Genomic DNA, 23,964 nt, shown 5'->3' on the forward strand with positions numbered 1-23,964 from the left:
AGTATAGTTCCATAAGTTAGGTCTGAAAATATAAAGTGTACACGAACTTTCATCTTCACAGAGATAAAGAGATCGTTCTCGAAAGACTCTAATTCAGGTTAATTAACTACTTGCTCAAGTCAATGATGATTGATTCGATTGTAGATCGAGGAGTTTTCTTGAATAACTTTGTGGTGTCTTGGATGAGGCTGGTCCTCCCTTAATTAGATCAGGTTTTAAGTTCAAATCCTGATTATGAAAAAAATATTAATAGGAAGTCTTATCCCTCCTGAATGGGACCTTATCCAACGCGAATCTAAATTACTCGGACTCTAATGCGAATATCAAACCCTAACGGAAAACCAAAAATCGAAGAAGTCTTCTTATTTCGAAAATGCATCTAGAGAAGTATGAAACTAACAATATTCTTGAATTTAATTGATAGTGTCTCAATATAGTATCTTTCCCCCTTTTACACCCTCTAATGATCTCATTAATTTGAAATTAACAAGAATTTTTCTTCTTGTATCTACTAAATTTGAAAATATTCACAAACATGCCTAGTTATATCTATTATTTTCCCACCATATAATGAAATAAATTTTAATATTTGTTTATCTATTTTACGTGAAAACGTATCAAAATTGATCACCACACTTGTATTGTAATATGCAGCTTTCAAGCTAATTAATTTTTGATTAGATGTTCTGCTACCTATATTATTGATGTTAATTATTTTCATCTTTTATAACAGGTAATATATTTTTTAATTTTTTTTAAAATCACATATTTTAATTACAAAGTTTCTTGCAAAAATCAATCGAATAATATTCTTATAAATATAAACATTATTTACACTGAAAATGTATAAATTTAAATTTATGTAGAAATACGTATTATAATTTGTTCAAATGATTATGCTTTATTTGATTCTAAACGTTGTCTTCGATGAAAGGAAATATTAGAAAGTCATTTTAATTTAAAAGAGCTTGCTTACAACAAACATATCATTTCTCCAATAATCTCCAATTTTGAATTAAATTCGTAACTGAGTTAGTGCATCAAGAGATATTCAAAAAGAAGGTTAGAGATTGATTGATTTTGAATGTCAGTGCATTCTCAGTTGAACTCGTCATGCATATCGAGTTTGTTTAGAGCAGATACATTTTTCGAGTGTTCCAAAACTTACAAGAATATACCTAATGTGATCTTATAAGTGAGGTTTAGAGAAGATTGATAGAGTACGCGAATCATATCTTACCTCGTAAAAATAAAAGAAATATTTTTCAAAAAATATTAAACTCATACAATACCAATACGTGAAAGACAAAATAATTTTTTTAAAAAATTTAAGGAAGCCCTCCAAGAAAGAACGCATGCATGGAGATTCTGTCTGTCGGAGGTTCGAGAATCTATGAAAGGACATCTAAGCTAGGAAGTTTTCCAACATTTTCAATTTTGCTAAAATGAAATAAGAAAGTTAAAATAATTTTAAAAATAATAAAATTTTCATTATTTTTTTTTCTCCATTTTGGAAGTTTTGTGGTATAAAATGCTCCAAGTAAACACATTTTCTTATTTTTTTTTAAAATTGCAACCCATAAAATAACAATAACTGTCTTATTCTTGTTAGGTAAAATAATTTATTTAGATTATACTTGTTATATAGGAGTATAATTTATATGTATATAACTTTATTCCATCCTAAATATATATAATTTCTTAGAAATAAATATATATGATGAAGTCAGCAGAATTCTAGTTAAGATTTTGTCTATAATTTGAAACAAATATTTAAACTTGACCATTTCAAATTTTCATTAAATATATCATCTCATTCATAAAAAAATCATTATTTATTAAAAAATTTAAAAAATAATCAAGACTCAAATTCAAAACTTACTAACAAAACTTATCTATTCACAAACTTATATAATTGGATAATAATTGAAAGAAATGGTTTGTGTACAAATGAGTCAATATCAATAATTAATAAATAATTTATTTTGGAAGTTTGGAATCTATATAACGTCCAAACATGAAATTAAGTTGCAAATCAAAGAAAGCAACAAATACGTAAGTTTTTTTCACTTTTAAGTTTCACACCTAGCACATCTTAAACAATAAAATAATAATAAAAAATAATCCAAGTTTCAGTATCTTATAAATTATAATTATGAAAATATTTGTATAATAACATAAATATAAAATTAAATCATATATTAAAATCGTAAAAACAGTCATTGATATTTTCATTAGATCTGAAATAGATTGTTTAAACTCTTACACCTCATGAGATGCAATCCTTTCGAGATATACTCAATAACACAAAAGTATTTTTGTACATTGAATTACTTTTTATTATTACAAAAATATAAATATACGAGAAAAATATTATTATAATATTAATTAGCTTGAAATGAGTAACTATTTGTGTCAAACATAATTTGACTCAAAATTTGTGAAAATGGATTTATAAATCGAAAAAGGATTCATAAGTAATTATTAATGAAATTGACGCTATGAAATTATTAGAACATATATATAAAAGCTCATCAGCTCGAGTGCTTAAATTATATTTTTCTTTGAAATATACGATAAATAATTTTTATTTATGAAATAACTAATTTTAACTTATATTTAATTAATACCAATAATAATAATTACTGTTTTTCTAACTTTTCATTATTCAATATTCATATTTGACATCAAACTTGAGAACGAGATCCAAATCTTACGATTATTTATGAATTTTTTGGTTATTTATAATTTCAATATAATATTGTCTTAATTTGTCGTCTTATTTCTTTTTTTTTTTTTTGGTCAGAATATATATTCTGTAATTAATCATGCTGAAGTGGTACCTTAAACAACAAATTACCTTCTGATCATTAATATTCCCATTTAATTATTTAAACCTTATTTTATTAATTGTTAATTATTTTTTTGTCAGATTTTCACATGTAGTAATTAAGAAAAAAATATTCTCCCCTATATATCTATATATCCTATGATTAGTTTTTGCTTAATCTTTGGATTAACTTTTTGACTTTGTATCCATAAAACCTGTTGGCCTCCTAATATCCAGCAAAGATTAATTCCTTTTCTTAATACTAAAATAATTTCAAGATTAAGAAATAATTAATAGATTTATAATTCATATTTGGAGGTGACTTTCATTTAATAATGTGTCGTTATTTTCTCACTAATTAGAAGTAACCTTTTTGGTTTATCACTTCTTATCGTGATCTTTATTAACTTGAATCCGCACTATATAAAATTCATTAAAGTATAGTTGAAGTCGAATTTAAGTTTTGTAAGTTCTAATCTTGTGTATTTCTTAGTAATGAATTCATTATATTTTTTAATATAAACAATTTCGAATAATAGATTGATTAAATAGAAAAAAAAATTCAAAATAATATTGAATAGCATAAACTATTACTCCTATTAAATAAATAATATCGATGTGTATTTTTAACATACATTAGTTTTATGTACATTTCACAATTATTACATTTTCTAAAAGAAACATAAGTTATGTCACCCTTTTAAAACAAGCTTTCTGTGTTTGGCTTTTTCTTATTTGATACTAAGTTCATGTAATTCTCATCACCATTTACGATTTAGAATTTAAAGTTTATACAAATTATTTTTTATATAGACTTTCAAATAACATCTAAATTTATTAACATTTTGTTTTATCAATTTTAAATAACATATAATAATAAGTGAATTGACAATCGAGTATACGTATTGATATCTTATATTATATTTCTTAACACTTAAAATAAAATATAAATAAAACTATTAAATTCAAGTGAATCTGTAATTCATAAATTATCTCTCTCTGCATAAAGTCATAATTCTAGAATCTAGTAAATAAATATTCCAATGGAATAACCAAAATTCGAATTCAAGTTTTTTTTATAATGATTTTAAGAGCTAAACGAGAATAAATATCACGTAAAAGAGTCAAATTCAAACTTCTAATAGAATGTTTATTCAACTCGTTATGTTCCAATTAAGCCTTTGGCTTCAACTGAAATAACATGGTATATGAAGATAAACTCATAATTTGAATTTTACAAACTTTAAAATACCATTACACATTCACTAAACATTTAAATTGTTTCATTCGAAACTTAATATTTATACATTTTTAATAGATTTTCTTTAATACATATACATGTTCTAACTAATGGAATTTCGTTTGAAATCTTTTATATTTTCTCCATTACAATGATGAATGGGAATTAATGAGATTTCCATAATTTGGAACTCAAAAAAATATTGTTTTTTTTCTTCTTTTCTTCCTCTAAATTGACCGCTAAAGTTAAGTTTCAAGAAAACCAGTCATCCTTAGAATCGAATCCCTTACTTGACTCAAATCTCTTCCCTTAAGTGTCCTTCCATAACCACTACAAATCGAAAACGACATCATTTTTCCGGCGATTCTTCGACCGGTGATCACGTGTGGCGGAATCATTTCTCCGTCATCACAATATTCCTCGTCTTCAAAAAAAATTGATTCGCTATTTTCCACATGCTTGAACCATAAATTATTCCTCGATAAGTTATCGGGGATACTAATAGGTATAGAATTGGAAATTTTCTTCAACCTCTTTCTACTTTTCGAATTATTTGAAGTGATCAAATCGCGATTTTGAAATTCATAGTAATCTCGATCATTTTCTTCGATTTCAATATTTTCTTGAAAAATGACTTCGGATTCTTGAATTTCCTCCTCCATGACCAAAAAAATGATATTTAGGGGAAAGACAAATGAGGGAATTTTGTATAATATAAGGTGGAAAGGATAGGAATTTATAGAAATTTGTGAATTTTTGAAGTGGGGGGTGGGGGTAAAAAGGGGGGTGGGGGTCATTGAGTGTGGACCCTACATTTGAAGTTGTAAATCCAAAATAAGACGAAATTATATTACTTGAGACTCACGGCTTTTGGTTTGTGTGTATGTATAGATTTGCTTTGTTTCATTAACTTATTGACTGTATATTTAAATGAATCGAAAAATGTATTAACGATATTAAAAATATTTATAACAAGGTAAGTATTAATGTTTTGCTTCATTACTGAACATTGTGATGTTATGATCAATAAATAACTTTAAAATGATTTCTAATAATCGTGAGTGTTATTTGACTTAATTATGATAAACACGATACTCTTTTATCAATTTCAACTTATGTTAAAAAAATTAAATAAATTTTGAATCACCATCAAAAGAACTAAAACTACATCACTTCAAATATATAAAAGATCAAAATGCGTCGTCATGTATTACAAGGATCAAAATGCCTTGTCATGTATTACAAGAATTAAGATCAAATATTAATTAATATTTAAGAAATTTAAAGTATTATAATCCCACTAAAGAATAAATAAATGAACAAAACTCTAACACAAACTTACAACCATGTACTATAATATTTTATTTTATTTTATTTTTTTTAAAAAAAAAACTACGGCAAAAGTAAGAACAACGCAGCAACTACGAGGCAAATAAATGGTATACTTCACAATTACGCTTAAAAAAATTGATATAAATGTAGTCATTCATTAAATAATAATCAATATATATATGTAAAATGTAGATAATTTATTAAATATTTATCGAAAAGAAGAATGCATGATATTCTTTATGATACTAAGTAAATTTTTTTTTATAAATTTAAGATAATATGATATATAGATATTGGATTCATTTAAGGTAATTATTTATTTTCGATTGATTAAATATGTAACTTGTCCCGACTTTTTATCTAGCTAATAATTTGAGAAGAAATGAAAAAAAATATCTTATCTCGCTAATGATTTGATTCGAACCGTTGATTTGAAGCTACCCCACACAGGTTGACGCATCGGACGGTCCGGGTTTAAAGGGCCCACACTATATATTCAAAAGTAATTTTGAACACGACAAGTCAATCAATAATTGTGCCGTCACACGCCACACTCCCTTTACTCCTACACTATTTTAGATAAAATTACTAAATTTTATGACGTATCGATGAGAGCGGATTAAGTAGGATTAAAAGGTTTATAGATTATTTAATTTTTGAAGATGAAGTGTATATGAATTGTTTGTATAAATTTATAAATTTTAAAATTTTAAATTTGGTTCTGCATATATTCAGAACATTTCAGTATTGAACAATATAAGAATGAGTTCTGTCATTGACATTGATATCTCGGCGTAAATTAGTAGTTTCATTAATGAACTATTAATACCTTAAGACATTTTATACTTGACTAACTAAATTTGGATATACCATCGATCTGCCACATGACATAGCAAGTGGTTTCAAATTCTTGTAGAAGCATGAGACTAAATAAGAAATTGATAGAAGTATTGGAAAATACTCCTAATTTAGTGAGATTTAGGATTTTCACTCATGTTGCAAGATCGATCGGCGTGTATTTAAGTTCAGTTAGTAAAGTAAAAGAGTGTTTTTATGACTGTCACTAGTTTGAAGATGAAACTAATTATTCACGCATAGTTTAGACGTGTTCTTAATACTCCTCTTTAAATATAAATATAAATGATGTTTAAAACTTGAATACGCCACCTATGATATGATTTCATGGATTAAAACACACACAATTAAAGAATTCTTGAACTTAAAGATTGAAGTGTATAAGAAGTGAATTAACATTAATCTAAATGGCAAATAAAAATAAGGAAAAAGAATTTCAACTTGCAAGTCCATTATTTCATCCCTTTGAATTTAAGAATTGTTAGTGAAATTTAGTCTTCTTGGGAAATAATGAAAGCTTAAACAAGCACATACGTTGTTTTAAGTGATGAGAATTGTAACAATTTGATTCCAAATTTTACTTTTTAATACACTTTAAGGATATTATTTCCTTTTTATTTTACCCTAATAAAATAAAATCTAAAATTTTTCTTGAACTCATTATAAGTTTGTTGATAACTCCAATGATAGGGGTACTTGCATATATTGTCTAGTTTTTTTTTATGACTAGATAGGTTAAGTGAATCTTGTATTAAGCCTAAAATAGCTCAATGACAAAATTTTATTGCATGTTTGGGAGGAGTTTTGAACTAATAGGATATGTTGAATTGACATTTTGTAAATATTCAAAGAAAATGACTATAGGTTATACGTGGAGCAATTATAAATTTGTGAGAAATAATTGAAAATGATGGACTAATTCCTTCCAATCTTCAATCTTTGACCAATAGTTAATGGCACAAGAATCTTTGAATTCTTTCCCTTCACACACTTTTCGAGTTAAGGAAATAAATTTAGTTAATACTAATTTTTTCGTGGCGTTTGATATTCATTTAGTGTTCAACTAATTTAAATTTGAATAGAAAAATACCACTTTGAGTGTTAAAACGCCTTATTGGAACAACTTTATTAACAGTAAGTTAAATATGAGATTTGTAATGAAATATAATCGAAAAAGTACATATTACTTCATCATATATAACCTCTGTTGACTGGTTTAAATATCATGGCAATATCAAGGATTTTAGAGATTACGTCATCCTAAGATGAACCATATTATTATGCCTTTTTTATAAATAGCATTGTCACATATTGGAATGTCGAATTTTAGACGAATTGAGTATTAATTTCTCAATTATTATCTATATTGAGATTTAATTAAATTCGAATTCTCAGTTCTCACGTTAAAATCCCACATTAGACAAAGTCAAAACATCTGCTAGCCCAGATAAATTTCAGCCCAAACTTGAAGTCCATCTTAATTTCTAGTGAGGCCCAGTTAGCCAAATACAACTTATTACATTGAAGTCCAAGCTAGAGGGTGAATTGTAATTTTGTTTAGTCTTTAGTTTTTGTCTCTCGAGGTAATTAACATTTTTTTAAAAGAAAATAGGGTATCGTTTATATTTTCATATCATAGTGTGCATAAGAAAGAAGGTCATATTAACCCCGAAAAAGGTGATCCAAAAATGGATTTGACCTAAAGTTTCTGGGTATGTTCGACCAAAGATTTTACCTACTCAATAGTAAAATCCTGCAAATAAAGCAAAAACAGCTCCGATAAAAAGTACACAAGGAAATGGTTTCGTCTCACACCATTAAAAAAACTTATGCTCCGCTAGGCATAAGTTTGAATTTAGAAGAAAAATTAGGGACCAATTCGTTTAAAGGGGAAACTGTGTAACTAAATGTAATTAATATAGAGAAATATCATAAATAATCATTTTTATGATTTTATTTGACTATAATATATGATTTGTCAAAATTAACAGGCATTAATTATTTTTGAATCGAAAGACATTTTAAAAAAAATATTCTTCAGTTTAGAAAGTGCAAAGACTGGCTTCTTCATCTTTTCTATTTTTTTCTAACTACGTCAATGAGCTCAAACTTCTAAAAGTTAAATATGCTGAAAGAATTATAGTGCGTCATTTATTCTTAAAGTTTGTTGGGAATCGATAAGAAATCAAAAGTTTCTTTCCTTTTGCTACCTCAGTAACTCAAATCCACAATTTTAAAGGTTAAGGATGTTTACTATCTGAGCAACATCCTCGTGTCTTAAGCTCAAACTTCAATTCACTTGTGTGTATCATGAACCAAGTCAATTCAAATGGACTCACAAATTTAGAAATTAAACGGAGTTAATCAGTTGGAATCCGAGGAAAAATCTTGAAGTAATACACACAAAAAAAAGCTTAGATTATCTTAAATTTATATTACATGATTTCAGAACTCTAAAAAGTGATGTGAATCTCGTAGAATAATGAGCATCATTAACAATGTATCTCAATCCCTATTTCAAGACGACTTCATTCCATATGATTTTAGGTTTATCTTAATCCTCTTCAACTTCATCCAAAACGATTTCATTTCAAATCATAATTTCATATCTACAAATCTCTTACTCTATAAATTGACACAAAATATATTCAAATCATCTCAGACTAGCTACTCTTACCTTCTAACAAATAAGAAGAACAATAGAGAAATACATTTCAAAGACAAGACAATAGACATGTTGGCAACTAGACCAATTAATAGGCAATAAATTTCTGTATTTTAAATAGGCACATCATAGCCATGTGGGCAGCAATATATGTATAGTACTTTCATTTAATTCACCATATCTATAAAGCTTCCCCTCATGATCAATCCAAAAAGTCATAATTCATTTTGAATGTGACTTATTTTTTTTTTGTAGAACCCTCTAAAAATGAACTCGAACCAATATTAATATTAGTGGAATATAATGATAATTAATATAAAAATATTTCAATAATTTAAATTTATACAAAAATTCTAGTAAAGTGTAATTTTTTTATATTAATATGATGAAAACATATATATATTAAAATATTAATCAAAATTCATATAATTTGACTTTTGAAAAATAAAACATAACAAGTGATTTTGGAATGAAGAAAGTAACTATGACTTGCTATTATCTTTTAAATAATTTAAATTGAATATCACTTACATCATTATTATATAAACTTTTAATTTAAACTTAAAATCTAGGAAAGTGAAGGAAAATTAATGCATGCATGGCTACCAAAAAGAAAAAAAAAAGTGGATCTTAGTGTCACTATATATAATCTAACACACACAACATATCCATGTGAAATTCAATGCTTCTAACTAACTCTCCATCTGTAAAAGCACTAAATAAGATCAATAATTCAAAGTCTGATTCAAATTTTTCTGAGTACGAAGTTATTTTTGTTAGATAATATTTTACTCTCCATTATAAAAAATCAAAAAATCAAAATAATGATTTGAAAAATATTTTGTGAAAAATACATTTTAAGAGGAACTATACCATGAATTAATTAACATTCAGAAACTATTTTAAGTGAATTAAGAGAGAAAAATAATAAGAAACAAAATGATCTATTTATATGTTATAAGTTGGGTTTAGAAGAAGAATAAATTGAACATATGAATGAGCTTAATAATTAATATTTTCCATCCATATTTATTATTCAAAGAGGAATTTAATTTTTTTTCTGTAATATATCTGCCAATTACCCCACTTCCCTTCAAATTACATCAAGTTTTTAATATTAATTATTTGTCAAGATGACTTATTTTTTAGAAAATATTTCTTCCCATCCTTCTATCTTTTTTCTCACTTTCCTTCAATATATATACTCACACATAAACCATAAACATATATTGTCTTCCATCTTTTCCTTTCTCTCAAATTTCTTCTTTTTAATTTTTATTTTTTGAAGGATTTATAATGTGTGGAGATTTAAAGATAATATGTGTGTTTTTATTAATGTTGAATTTATTAGGAGATAATTATGGTACAAAAGGAGAACCACAAGTGCCTTGTTACTTTATATTTGGTGATTCATTAGTGGATAATGGAAATAATAATGTGATTAGGTCATTGGCTAGAGCTGATTATTTGCCTTATGGAATTGATTTTCCAGATGGACCAACTGGAAGATTTTCCAATGGTAAAACTACTGTTGATGTCATAGGTAAGTTCACGTACTTTTATTTACTTAATTATAGTACGTATAACGTTTTTTATGTGCAAGCTTAATTCTTTCTTATGAATTAAGTACATGAAAGTATCTGAAGTTATTAGAAGAACCACACATTTATTTATTGAATTATATGTTCAACTTGTTCCTTCACGCGAGAGATCCTACTTGGTCAATCTTTCTTATGAGTTAATTAAGCATGTGAAAACTATTTTTTTTTTATAATGAAGTTCTTCTGACTGCGAAGTCAAAACGTTAATATATATTCTATGTCTGTTATGATATATATGCTAAACAATTTATAACCATCTCATTGAAAAGTTTAATTCCAGTTGTTAAAGATCGCGATTTTTTTAACTTAATTATGGGTTAGTTAAACATACTACTCCCTACTAAGCTACAAACTTTTATGCTTTCAAATTTTTGGTGCCCGTTTGACCATGAACTAAACACAATTTCTGGAATTTTATGAAATTCAATAAAATTATAAAAAGTTATTTTCACAATTTTTATTCTAAACTACTACTAAAAGTTCAAAAATGATTACAATTTGTATTTACGTCCAATAATTTCCAAATATTATTTTCAAGCTAAAAAGAAAAGCACGTATTACCTTTTTCAAAATTTCACGATTTTTATGTTCAAACATCCACTTAGTATCTCTAAATTTATGTCTTCTAAAAAAAAACTCAATATTTTTTCACTATATTATATATAATATATTGTTTAATTTGTATATATTTTCAGCTGAGCTTTTGGGTTTTGATGATTATATTCCACCCTATGCAACTGCAAGGGGTAGAGAAATACTTAGAGGTGTCAATTTTGCATCCGCTGCTGCTGGAATTAGAGAAGAAACTGGCCAACAATTGGTACTAATTTCTTCGTCCGTCTCATTTTACGTGATTTTATTCGACTGAATACGCATAACACAAAATTTCACGCTTAAAATGTTCAATTAATGATTAAAAAAATCATCAAAAACAATATAATCATGATGAATAAATAATATATTGAATTTTTGCAGGGAGGAAGGGTAACATTTTCAGGTCAAGTAAATAATTACAAGAACATAGCTCAACAAATAGTGAGAATAATTGGAAATGAAAATTCAGCTGCAAATTATTTGAGTAAATGTATTTACTCAATTGGAGTTGGAAGTAATGATTATCTCAACAATTATTTTATGCCCCAATATTATTCAACAAGTAGACAATACACTCCTCAACAATATGCCAATGTTCTTATCCAACAATACACTCAACAATTAAAGGTGAATTTAATTATCTCTTTTCTTTTTCTTTACATTCACATATAATAGATCTTGAATCCAACAAATCAAATCAATACATGTGGTATAATACTTAAATATTGAGAATTTCCAATGGATGTCTGGTAAAAATCGTCAAAACTTGAATATTAATGATGTGTTTGACGAATTTCTGACTCAATCTATCAGACTTCCATTAGATTTTTTTTTTGTAGCGGTAGAGTTATAAATTCAAATGATCTCATATATAATGTTTGAATTTTGAGTCTGTCTCTAATGAAACATCTTTTTAGTAGTGTCATTGGGGAAAAACATTAATTAACTATATACTTACACATATAGATATACATATGTACAATAAGTTGATACCCCTTAAATAAATAATGTAGGGTACATACTAATTTGAGATAAAAAGAAGTAAAGCTTTATAACCTTTTGGCCCAAAATCCAACATGTCTACAAGTTGAATGGTGATAATATATATATATATAGATTGACACTACTTATTCAAGTTGAACATCTATCTGAAACAATCTCTTCATCCAATAAGAATAGTATATTGATCCAAAAATTTCAATTGAAAAGTGTCAAACCTTATTCGAGGAGTAAAAAATGGTTTTGCAAAATCGGATCTTAAGAAAAGGGCAAGAATGAGCCTTTTCTTTAATAGCAGCGGCATAAATGAACCAACTTTTAACTGATGACATAATGAGCTTTTTTCTGAAAGCTCGATGGCATAGTTAAGCCTTTTCTCAAATTTAAAAAATGATAACCTAAAAAGGGTCATTTGCGTAAATCGACCCTAATTGTGTATTTATTTTGCAGACATTATACAATTATGGAGCAAGAAAATTTGTGTTAATTGGAGTGGGCCAAATTGGATGCAGCCCAAATGCTTTGGCCCAAAACAGCCCAGATGGAAGAACTTGTGCTCAAAATATTAATGTGGCAAATCAGTTATTTAACAATAATCTGAGGACACTTGTGGATAATTTAAACAGAAATACACCAAATGCTAAATTAATCTACATTAATGCTTATGGAATATTTCAAGATTTAATTGACAATCCCTTTGCTTTTGGTAACATCTCTTTCCCTCCCTATTTTTCTTTTCGATTCGTATTATCTGTCTTTTAATTTTTCTACTTGATCTAATCATACAAGTAGCTATGTATACTATCGCATATATCTATCTTAAAAGTCTCACTTAATTAATATTGTCTCGGTAGTCGATAACTTTTTTTTCTTGACCTAGTATTTAAATCTTTTAATGCTTGTTTAGTCAAATATTATTTGTCACTGATAAATTATTTAAAGATATTTCTTTTACGTATTTTCAGGATTTAGAGTGACGAATGCGGGATGCTGCGGAATAGGAAGGAACAATGGGCAAATAACATGTCTACCATTTCAAAATCCATGCCAAAATAGAAATGAATATTTATTTTGGGATGCATTTCATCCAGGTGAAGCTGCAAATATAATTGTTGGAAGAAGATCTTATAGAGCTCAAAAGCCAAGTGATGCATACCCTTTTGATATTCAACGTTTAGCACAATTATGAAAGAAAAAACAAATATGGTTATTATTATTAAATATATAAGAAATATATATTGCATTCTAAATGTACAATTTGTTATTATATCTATATATATGGCTATCGTTAAATATATTTCTAACTTTGAGCCATAATTACGTATGAAGTCATTTTTATAGAGAATTTTTATTTTCTAAAACCAGACTTTTCGACACAAATATGAAATAATCAGATCATAATCCAAGTATCGTTACATGTTTTATCTTTCTAGAATGCAAAAGTGTAAATGCCAAAAATTGACAAAGTACTAAATTGTGATTAATTTAAATAAATTAATAACTACTGCAAAAGAATTGTGCCTAAATTTAGAATTTATATTTCATCAATTGCTTGAATAAACACTAAAAGCCAAAAACAATGTAACTAACTATCTAGTTTAGCATTAAATATATAGGGATTTAAAGTCCAACCTTACGTCAAATAGTACCTAATTTATTTTATTTCAATGAATTTTCTTATTCGATCTATCAGTTCATTTTTACTAGTTCCATTAATATCATTTACAAAGATATATATCAAAGAAAAAGAAGATGAAATCATATGGCAGTATATAGAAACAAATTAATTCGATATGTCGAAATGATCAAGCCAACTCTGATAATAAACTTCTACTACATTCATTAGCACAAGCAAATTAGCCACACCAAACTTTGCTACGATACTATAACCTTAGAGGAGTCGAGCTAGTCAAGTCGAACTGTCATTAACTTTTTACTGTTTGTTTTTGTGTATGTGATTGCACATATATAAAGTAATTAAATGTGATTTAAATATATAAACTTATTGTTTAGGTTATAAATTTAATTATAACACATGAACAAAATTGAACTTTTTAATTGAAGCCATTATATAAAATTCACAATTTAAAAAATTATGTTCATGACTTAGAACTTCATTAATGCTATAAATTTATTAAATTAAATTTATATCGAATATCTTTTTGTAAAAAAATTTTTGTTTAATAGCATATGGTATAAAACTCAAAAAGCCTTACGTAGATACTTCCCCATAATCCTCAACAACTAGACCAACCCATACAATTAGTTGCAATTTCATTATTATGATTTTGTTTGACCATTCCATAATTTTGAAGTCAAAGATGGAGTGCAAATGCCCATATATTAAGCTAGCTAGATTTTGACTTTTCCACAATTTTCTATTTCATGATTTAAGGTGTATTTGATTATAAAAGAAATAATTTTTTTTATGAAAAAAATAAGTATTTTCACTAATTTTATAGTGTTGGTAAGCAATCAAGAAATAATTATATAATTTCAAAAATATCTATTATGATTTTATATCTAATAATCTTGCAAAATGTACTATAAGGATGGAGGGCGAGGAGCGTATTTGAATTTAGGTTTAACAAAGTCTTATTTCATATATAAAGATATGACTAAAATTCAGACAAAAATAGTTATAGTTCGTCATACAAAAATGCTTAAATAAAGTTTAACTAGCAATATGAAACTTTAGACATATGGTCCCAAAATTAGATATCTTTACACTTTGGTTGACTTTTTTTTTACGAAAGCAAATCTATAACAACTACGACTCGGATCTCTTTGATTTTTCACATCCTTAATATCCTCTATAAATAGGTAGTTCCAAGTTCAACTTTTTGCATCAATCACTATCTTTCCCATTTTTCTTTGATTTCTCTTTTCATAATTCAATAACTCAAAATGTCTTCATATAGGGATTATATAGTTTTGATGATTTCAATGTTTATTATGTTTTTAATGGTAAAAGGACAACCACAAGTGCCATGTTACTTCATATTTGGAGACTCAATAGTTGATAATGGGAATAATAATAACCTTATAACAACAGCTAAGGCAAATTATTTTCCTTATGGAATTGATTTTCCAAATGGTCCACAAAATGGAAGATTCACCAATGGCCGTAACAAAGCTGACTTTATAGGTACATTTTCTCTATTAATTTTTCCTTTTCTTCGTTCGACAATAACAATATATTTAGTATAATTTTAAATAAGTAGAATTCTAAAAGAAAATGTTAAATATACGGATATTATTTTCAATGAACTCCTGACGGAGTTCCACTATCCCAACATCGTGTCCCAAGATAATCTTTTTTTTTTATATATTTTGGTATGACTTAACTTTATAAATCTTTATTAATTTCTCCTTAATTAATTAATGATATGAATTGTATCCACATAACCGTTTACTGCTTTGTTTTAAATCATAACTTAATTTTAAAAGACTTTTTTTTTTTAAAACTCTATATCGAGTCAAATCAAAGCAACTTTAAATAGAAAGAAGGTAGGGGTGAAGCTACATTAGGGTGGTCAATTGGACACCTATGGTTGTCTTTCTTTTACCATGTGTGTTATCAATCAATAATTAAGTTTTATACATGTGATATCTTAAACATCTTAAAGAAATTTTTTATTTTGTTACTGGATGAGTTTATTTTTACGATGAATCTTCACTGATTTTAGTACCGCCCCTTTAACTAACCGCGTTTTTCTCCCGTTCAGCTGAGTTCATAGGATTCAATAGCTCGATTCCACCACATGCAACTGCAAGAGGCAATACAATCCTTAGAGGAGTCAATTATGGATCAGGAGTTGCTGGAATTCGCGATGAGACCGGTATTCAATGGGTAAAAAAACTCGTTAAATTTTTTTTACCTAGTACATAATATATAATTCTTTCGATTTCGATGAATGAGGTTCAGTTACATCATTATTGATTCTTGAATGTCCGTTATGATAAAATATGATCATGTGAGAGTGTTCTTCAGATTTTATACGTGTAATACATGTTAATTCTTTCTATTTTTCCATTATATAGCAAAACAATATTTTATGTGTTTTTACATCTTGATTTTTGTGAAAATCCTGACTCGATTACTATTTATGTTACAGGGTGATAGGATCAGCATGAATAGACAACTATTGAACCATCAAGTCACAATTTCGAGAATTAATTTAATACTTAGAAATATTACTGCAACAAGAAGTTTATTGAACAAATGCCTATACACTGTTGATATGGGCAACAATGATTATCTCAACAATTATTTAGATTCAAGATTTTATTTATCAAGTCTATTGTACTCACCAGATATGTTTGCAACCAGCCTTGTTCAACAATTTGAAGGACAACTAAGGGTAATATTTACTACTTAATTACTACGTATATTTTATTTTCAAAGGTAGCAAAATTAGATTATAAAAATATGATTCGCACTGTCCGAGTTTGGATAGAAATTGGTGATCTATCAAACAAATCCAAGGTCATTCTTGTAAATCACATGGGATAATAGAATTTGTCTATCTAAAAGTTTAGGTTAAAATTGACATATAAAAGAACTTCGTCAAAAAAAATTTAATTTTCTAATTTATTTTCTATTTTCAATAGCACTAATGAAAATTAAAAAAAAATTATTAGTCATGTTAGATTATTAAAAGAAAATAATCAAAACTTGGTTAGAGTTGGATGTTTGGGCTATAACCCAATATTTATGTAGAAATAACGTTTATGAACCACTTTTCAATTTTATTTTTAAAAATTAGTGACCTTATCTTTGAGTCTTAAATTCTACGCACGAAACCCAAAATATCATCATGGAGTTTAACTAGTGGAATTTTAATACTCCACTAATCCAATGTCCTATATTTTATTTTATAAAATTTAAAATTGTAAGATAATAGTTATTTCTCAATTATTACAGAAGATGAAAATTGGTTATATTCGTGAATTATACTTAACTCAATTCTGATTCAATCTAAGTAACTTTTGAACATATTTTTATTGATTCGATTTATTTTTGACTTTGTATAATTTTTTGATATTTTTTTTCAGAGGTTGTATAGATTTGGAGCAAGGAAGATTGCAGTATCAAATATTGGTCTATTAGGTTGTTTGCCAGAGGAGACAAGAACCTATGGAAGAAATGCATCTGGATGTGTTGATTTTATTAATAATTATGTCCAACTATTTAATCAAAAAATTAAAGGTTTCAATTGATAATTTGAACACTAATCTTCCCAATGCAAGGTTTATTATTTCAAATCAGACTAGCATTTCACAAGGGGGTCCACCTATTGGTAGGTTAAAATATTCTTTAACTCTTCATTTTTTTTATATTTCACGATGACTTACTCGTATCTAATATTTAATTTTTTAAACTAAAAGTTATAATAATCTGATAATGAAGGGTAAGTGAATGAGTGTATGCACAAATATATATAATGTATCTTTTTGTTTGATGTAAATAACTAACGTGATAATTTTATATCGTTAAATCACAATTTTTTTTTAAAAAGAAATCTTTCTTTTTATATGATGGGGTCAAATCTAATAATTTTTATTTAAATGATATAATTTATATTAAGAAATTTATAAAATATTAACACAAGTCTATATATATTTAGAATCTCATTATTCTATTTGAAATTCTCATTTTAAATATTCAGAATCTATAAAATCAAAATTTTACCATCGCCTCTAATTGTACTCAACTTTTTTTAAAGAAATCATAAAATTTTCAAAAATGAGTGAATAATCAAATTAAGACGCATAAAATAATGAGTTAGCTATTATTTAATATGATAAAAGTGAAGGAAATATAACCTAATGAGGGGGACAAATGGCACAAAGTTGGATGAATTGTACAATTGTGATTTGTGACAAATATTAACCATTTTTTTTCTAGTAGCTAGGGTTAGGTTTCACAATGCTTAATCCCAGCCTAACCAGCCCAACCCTATTGTCAACCCTACCCTACTAGGAAAAAGTTATTTTATTTAACAAAGAAAAAAAAATAACTTTGAAACTTACGTTCTTTAAACATGTCATAATATTTATATAGCTATATATCGCATTTAGTGTCCAAATTCGATAGCTGTAGATCAATATCACCACTAATTCGATCAATAATGATCAGAAAAAATCTGGTCGTCAAAGATCATGTTATATTCTTTTTCGTATGGGATAAAAGAGGAAATATTATCACATAAATTGAAATAACACGAATATTTTTAATTCGGATAATTTAATATTCATGTATTTTTTTTAATCTTTTTTTTTTGGATTAATTTCAGGTTTCACAGTTTTTGACTCACCATGCTGCATAATATCAAACACAACAGCCAAAGGACAATGTATCAATAATGGCCAAACTCCATGTAGTAACAGAAATCAATATGTGTTCTTTGATAATTTTCATCCAACAGAAGCTGCAAATAGGGCTATTGCTACAAGATCATACACTGCTCTTCTACCGACCGACTCGTATCCGACTGACATTAAGGGTCTCATACAAACTTAATACAATTATACTTCTTTATAACAACGTTGTTTGTTCGAGAAAAAAAAAAAACTTAGTTACTATGTAAAATGTTGTTACAGAAAGGTATCATTGTAATGTTAATAATTCCTCCACAACATTACTTGTTTGGTTACAAAAATAAAAATTACCAACTAGTATAATGTAGTTGTGGGGGGTGGGGTAGGACTCAAAATAAAGAGGTGTAATGATATAAATTATTACTTCTTCGTTTCCTTCTGATATTCGGTATTTATATTAAGACTCGACTAAATTTAAGTTTGTACTGAAATCAAGGGGCAAAGCGTTGTGACTTCGTTACTGGTCCGACTAATTTAAATTCAGGTTTTATAGAGACAATAAAGGAATAACCAAACACCCTTCATCGAACGAAAAGTTACACGCGTGTTTTATATTTAGAGGATATATATTCAGAATTGGACATCCTTGATAAAATTTCTGACTTCGCGACTGATTGTTGGTGTGTGTTACTCCATTGATTGTCCATAATTTATTCAGATAAATAACGTTCTTATAGAGAGGTTTGACCGTATGATTAAAAAGCAAGTTTATATTTTGACAATGAATAACACAAGGTTCAAATTTAATATATAAAAATAATATAAAACTTAGGGAGAGATAATTCATTTCAATGACTTCAAAGAATAGAAGATTTTGAAACTAGAAAATGATCCAACAGCCTAAATACTACTAAGAGAGCAACTGAATATTTTTGCAGACAATATGGAGAAGTAGCAAAGCTTTATACACAGTTTGATTGAACAAATGATTTTTTTTTCTTTATTTCCAGAAACTTACTTAGATGTGGCGCGTAGACCGAGATGAACGATTCCGACTACTTAAACCTGAACTATCTTTCTTCCACATTGCCTCTAAATGCTGAAAGCAGTTCAATGGTCTAATTACCTGCATGCAGCAAAATATTCATGGTGAAAAGAGGCATTTAGGTATCTACTGAATACTATGTAATGCTAAACTGCAGTAAACGTCGTAGAGAGATTAAGGTTTTGTGTAATAATGTTGGAATGAGATGAAATTAAATGGGAACGTGGTCATTAGTGAGGATTCATATAACCGACCCCCAACTTGTTTGGGACTGAAGGGACACATCTGAGCTAATTATAACCAACTCGTCCAGTTATAGTATCTCAGATGAACTACTCATCAAATCAGAGCCAGTATACTGTTTTTTTTCCACTAAAAGTCGATATTTCACAAAAGCATGCAATGCTAATAAATAGTAACGGAAATGGAATAACAAGAAACTAAGAGTAATACTACGACTACTAATAAATGCGCATAAATAATCGGAAGGGGAACAATGATGGATATTTTACCTTCCAGCGCTTGTTGTGGTCAAACTTTTTATAGATGAACTCAAGCCTTGGGATAATTTGCTTGAAACTTGGCCGCTCGGTTGGCTTGTCGTTCCAACACTCTTCAATCAATCTGAAAACCGAAACCACCCCTAATATTACTCCTTCCATTTCAATTTAATTTTCTGATTTTGACTTGGCACATTAAGAGAGTAAAGAAGACATTTTGAATCTTGTGGTCTTAAGCAAAATATGTAAAATGTATCAAAACATTCTTTAATCTCGTGATCTTAAGCATGTCATATGGAAATTGAAATCAAAGAGTTGTCAAAAAAGGAAAGAGACACCCTTTTCGAAACGAATTAAAAAGGAAAGTAAGACAAACAAATTGGAACGGAGAGAATACCATATCGGAGCCGACAACAAAATTGATGATCATGAAATTGTAAAATTTATATACAAAAAAATGAAAATAAGGACATTTTCCAAGATCTCAGTTTGTTTAAATGCTACCATTAAGTAAAGACACCAGTTGATCAGTTACAACCCCTACTAATCTATGTATAAGTAGAACCAAGATTGAAACCAAGGTAGAGCCACGATTTCAACTTTATGGCTTGTAATTTTTAGAACGGCGACTTTATATGCATTGGGGTTCTAAATATAATATGTATACAAATTTAATGAATCTCTTAAAAAAGATACATTGTTTGAGCAAAAGCTATTGGGCTCGGCTTAAACCCGTATATGGGTTTCTAACTCCACCAGGTTTACTAATTGGATATAGAAACAGCTTTGGTAAGTCTAAAGCCCTCTTTTTTCGTCGCCTTAGATGTGTAGGTGTTTTATGTGCAACAGAGGTGGAAAGAGGCTGCCACTTATACGGAAGGAAAGGAACGCCAATTCTGAATAGTTTGATTTTATATTTGTAGGTCTGTTCAGTTCCTTTAGTTTTTTCGTGTTCCTTTTAAGCGCGCTATTATCCTACAGTTGCAAGTACCAGGTAACAATTTAGAATTGGAAGAAAATCACTAATGTTCATCGTCTCCACTAGAATTTAAACCTGAGACCTCATGGTTCTCCTCTCACACCTAATCGACATGAGTTTTCATATTATCAGATTATAACAATCGATATTTACCCTAGAATAGCATGGTTAGTATACTAAAAACAAAAAAATCGTGATTTACAGTAGCAGCTGATGAGAAATATAGAACTTACTCTTTCAGTCCATGGGCATAAAACTTCGCTGGGGCTTTAAAAGGAGGGCGCTCTTTAGCAGCATACAATTTAGGTACATCATTTTCTTCCTTCGCATGGAAAGGGGGGTAGCCTTCAATCATCTAAAATACAACACAACAGAAAGATAAAATATTTCGCCTGTTTCTGCAAAAGACGTACATCTTTGACTCATTATATTTTATCAAAATTTTACCTCTTGTAAAATCAAGGCAAATGAAAAGACATCAACTTTGGTATCATATTCCTCATTCCTGAAAACCTCTGGAGCTACATATCTGCCTATTTATTGCACAAGAATTGAAAATATTAGAAGAAATCCAAATATCGGTTCTCAAATATCAATAAACAGGATCAAATATCTTTTCGAATGGAGAAGGAATAGAGGACGATTGAATATCTAAAAGAAGAAGTACTCACGATAACTGTCTTCGTATGTCAGAGGCTTATCTTCTTTGACCCTTTTTGTAACTTTCAGTAACTTGCTTACTCCAAAGTCAGCAACTTTCAGATGTCCAGTATCATCCAGCAAAATATTTCTGTTATCTTACTCCAAAAAGGGTGAACTATTATTACATGAAGAGTCTCAAATCACAATATGAAAGCATTGATGGTACTCGAAAACTTGGCTAGGCGTTAGTATAGATAATGTAATTCAGGTAACCTGACGAAAGTGAAACTTACGAAGGCTCAAGATCACGATGAATAATTGCTTCTTTATGTTCATGCAGATAGTTCATTCCCCTAAAACCAAATATTATATATAAGATTTTTTATACCCAGCAGTAATGCTCCAACCAAAGGACTACAAGAAATTGAGATTTTACATCCAAAAAAAGCTTTAGAGTGAAGGGTCAAAAACACACCTAAACTATTTCAGTTTTTCGAGTTTCATACCGGAACTATCAAGTGTACGAGTTTTCTACCAGAAATATTCATCAAAACACACTTCAACATCAATTGTTTTCCTTTCCTCCCTAAACGATGGTTATATTTCAGGTAGGAAATGGGCAACAACAGATCAATGAGGTGTATTTTGAAAAATAGTTGGTGATAGTTTAGGTAGGAAACTGGCATGGTTCAGGTGGTAAACTCAAATAAACGGATACTTTAAGTGTGTATTTGAACATTAACTCAAAGTTCTATAAGTAATGTATAATGAACAAAATTGCTTTTTTAGAAAAATCTACACCATAAATCTTGCAATTTATAAAGAGTGCATTATATTGGTCAGTGACACAGATTGGATGTGAACCTTGCGATGTCCATTGCAAATCTGAGAGCTTTAGTTGGTTTAAGCGCTCCTTTTCTATTCAAATATTCACGGAGATCACCCTGGAAACATACGGCATGGAGAAGTCATTTCAAAGTGATAGGATTGTTGGAAAAATTTCAAACATATTGTCAAAACGAAGAAAAGAGGATGTAAATTGAAATAATCAACAGAACTATAAGGGAGAAAACAGTGTATAGAAGTGTTGTCAAATATAACTATGCAAACTGTTAAGAGTTAATAAGACCTTTGGTAAGTACTCCGTCACTATCATCATAGGACTACTTTGTGTTACAGCACCAAGAAATTGCACCACATTAGGATGTCTCATCTTCTGGAGCAACGCAAGCTCATCTCTAAATGCGTTCCTGCAGAAGCTCTAATATTAGTGAATGTAAATATCCACAAAAAATAAATGAGAGGTGCTAGCTAAACAATGTGAAGTAGCAACTACGGGTTTTCCCCTTGTAAGTAGAAAAATAGAAGCACTATCACTTTTAAGTTACTCACACTTTATCCTCATCAGCAAGCACATCCTCCCCAAACTTTTTTACAGCAACTTGTATTCCACGCCATGAGGCAATATGGAAGGTTCCCTACAATATCTTTGGGATCAGCAGAGGAGAACAACAACAGCATATCCAGTGTAATCTCACAAGTGGGATTTGGGGAGGGTAGAATGTACGCAAACCTTACCCCTACCTTGAGAGGTAGAGAGGTTGTTTCAGATAGACCCCCAGCACAATGAAGGGGCGAAATTTGTGAAGAAGTCGTGGAAAAATACCATGGAAAGCATGTCAAAGCATTCTGAAAAAAACATAACTATAACAAAATAATTCAATAATGGAAGTGTAATAAAACGACATCAATGGACAAAAATCTCCTCAAGTAAGACAACCAGTACTAGTATGGAAAGATGATTGAGACAACACTCTACTACCTACTAGCCTCCCACTCTAATCAGTGTCCTCTACAACCTCCAATCTAAGGCCATGTAGGTAAGGCGACTGTCTCATGTCATGTCTAATCACCTCTCCTCAATACTTCTCCGGCCTACCTCTACCTCTCCTGAAACCATCCATAGCCAACCTCTCACACCTCCTATCAGCAAAGGAGTAGAGAAAAGATATTCTATATTGGAGAAGAAAGATATATTAGGCCAGTTCAGTAAACAATTATATGAGTCATCACACAATTCTTGCAAGCATTAGATTGTACACACTAATCAACAAATAGTTATCCAAGGTTCCAAAAGAAGAAGATAAGCAATCCTATGCAGCTGAGCAATATGCCACAGATCAATCTAAGATGTGATCAGACGAGGCTAGCCTCAGTTTTCCTCCATTGAACATCCCTTATCTACTCATACTTGCCTCATGCAACTGCTGGTTGGAGAATGATACTAACCAATGATGGCAGAATGAAAAAAGGAATTTGGTGTAGTACTCCATAGGTAAAAAAAAAGGAGGGGGGGGG

The 23,964-nt window shown here is 28.7% G+C and overlaps 2 protein-coding genes and 1 pseudogene across 2 annotated transcripts in view; 2 read left to right on the forward strand and 1 right to left on the reverse strand.

The window, feature by feature from the left end:
* Positions 1-10,103: 10,103 nt before the first annotated feature.
* On the forward strand, positions 10,104-13,413 carry LOC107015491 (GDSL esterase/lipase At5g45670-like). The gene is made up of 5 exons (XM_015215782.2): positions 10,104-10,465; positions 11,219-11,343; positions 11,499-11,744; positions 12,567-12,822; positions 13,082-13,413. The coding sequence occupies exons 1-5, from the start codon at positions 10,219-10,221 to the stop codon at positions 13,303-13,305; spliced, it is 1,098 nt and encodes a 365-aa protein (XP_015071268.1). The 5' UTR covers positions 10,104-10,218; the 3' UTR covers positions 13,306-13,413.
* Positions 13,414-14,955: 1,542 nt separating this feature from the next.
* LOC107013785 lies at positions 14,956-18,882 on the forward strand (annotated as a pseudogene).
* Positions 18,883-19,257: 375 nt separating this feature from the next.
* LOC107012425 (integrin-linked protein kinase 1-like) overlaps positions 19,258-23,964 on the reverse strand; it is an 8,438-nt gene continuing 3,731 nt past the window's right edge. Inside the window, exons 4-12 of the mRNA XM_015212268.2 lie at positions 22,999-23,084; positions 22,736-22,856; positions 22,471-22,550; positions 21,900-21,959; positions 21,636-21,754; positions 21,412-21,497; positions 21,198-21,319; positions 19,998-20,109; positions 19,258-19,566 (exon numbers count right to left, since the gene is read on the reverse strand). Of these exons, the coding sequence (XP_015067754.1) occupies positions 19,459-19,566; positions 19,998-20,109; positions 21,198-21,319; positions 21,412-21,497; positions 21,636-21,754; positions 21,900-21,959; positions 22,471-22,550; positions 22,736-22,856; positions 22,999-23,084 (894 nt within the window). The 3' untranslated portion in view covers positions 19,258-19,458. The remainder of the gene's footprint in view (positions 19,567-19,997; positions 20,110-21,197; positions 21,320-21,411; positions 21,498-21,635; positions 21,755-21,899; positions 21,960-22,470; positions 22,551-22,735; positions 22,857-22,998; positions 23,085-23,964) is intronic.

This window comes from Solanum pennellii, chromosome 3 (assembly GCF_001406875.1).
Source record: "Solanum pennellii chromosome 3, SPENNV200".
Classification (NCBI taxonomy): Eukaryota; Viridiplantae; Streptophyta; class Magnoliopsida; order Solanales; family Solanaceae; genus Solanum; species Solanum pennellii.

Bases quoted from the DNA above. Each gene is read 5' to 3' on its own strand.
- LOC107015491 (XM_015215782.2), top strand. From the start codon at position 10,219: ATGTGTGGAGATTTAAAGATAATATGTGTGTTTTTATTAATGTTGAAT. The intron at 10,466-11,218 runs GTAAGTTCACGT...ATATATTTTCAG, and splicing joins AACTACTGTTGATGTCATAG to CTGAGCTTTTGGGTTTTGAT. The intron at 12,823-13,081 runs GTAACATCTCTT...ACGTATTTTCAG, and splicing joins TGACAATCCCTTTGCTTTTG to GATTTAGAGTGACGAATGCG.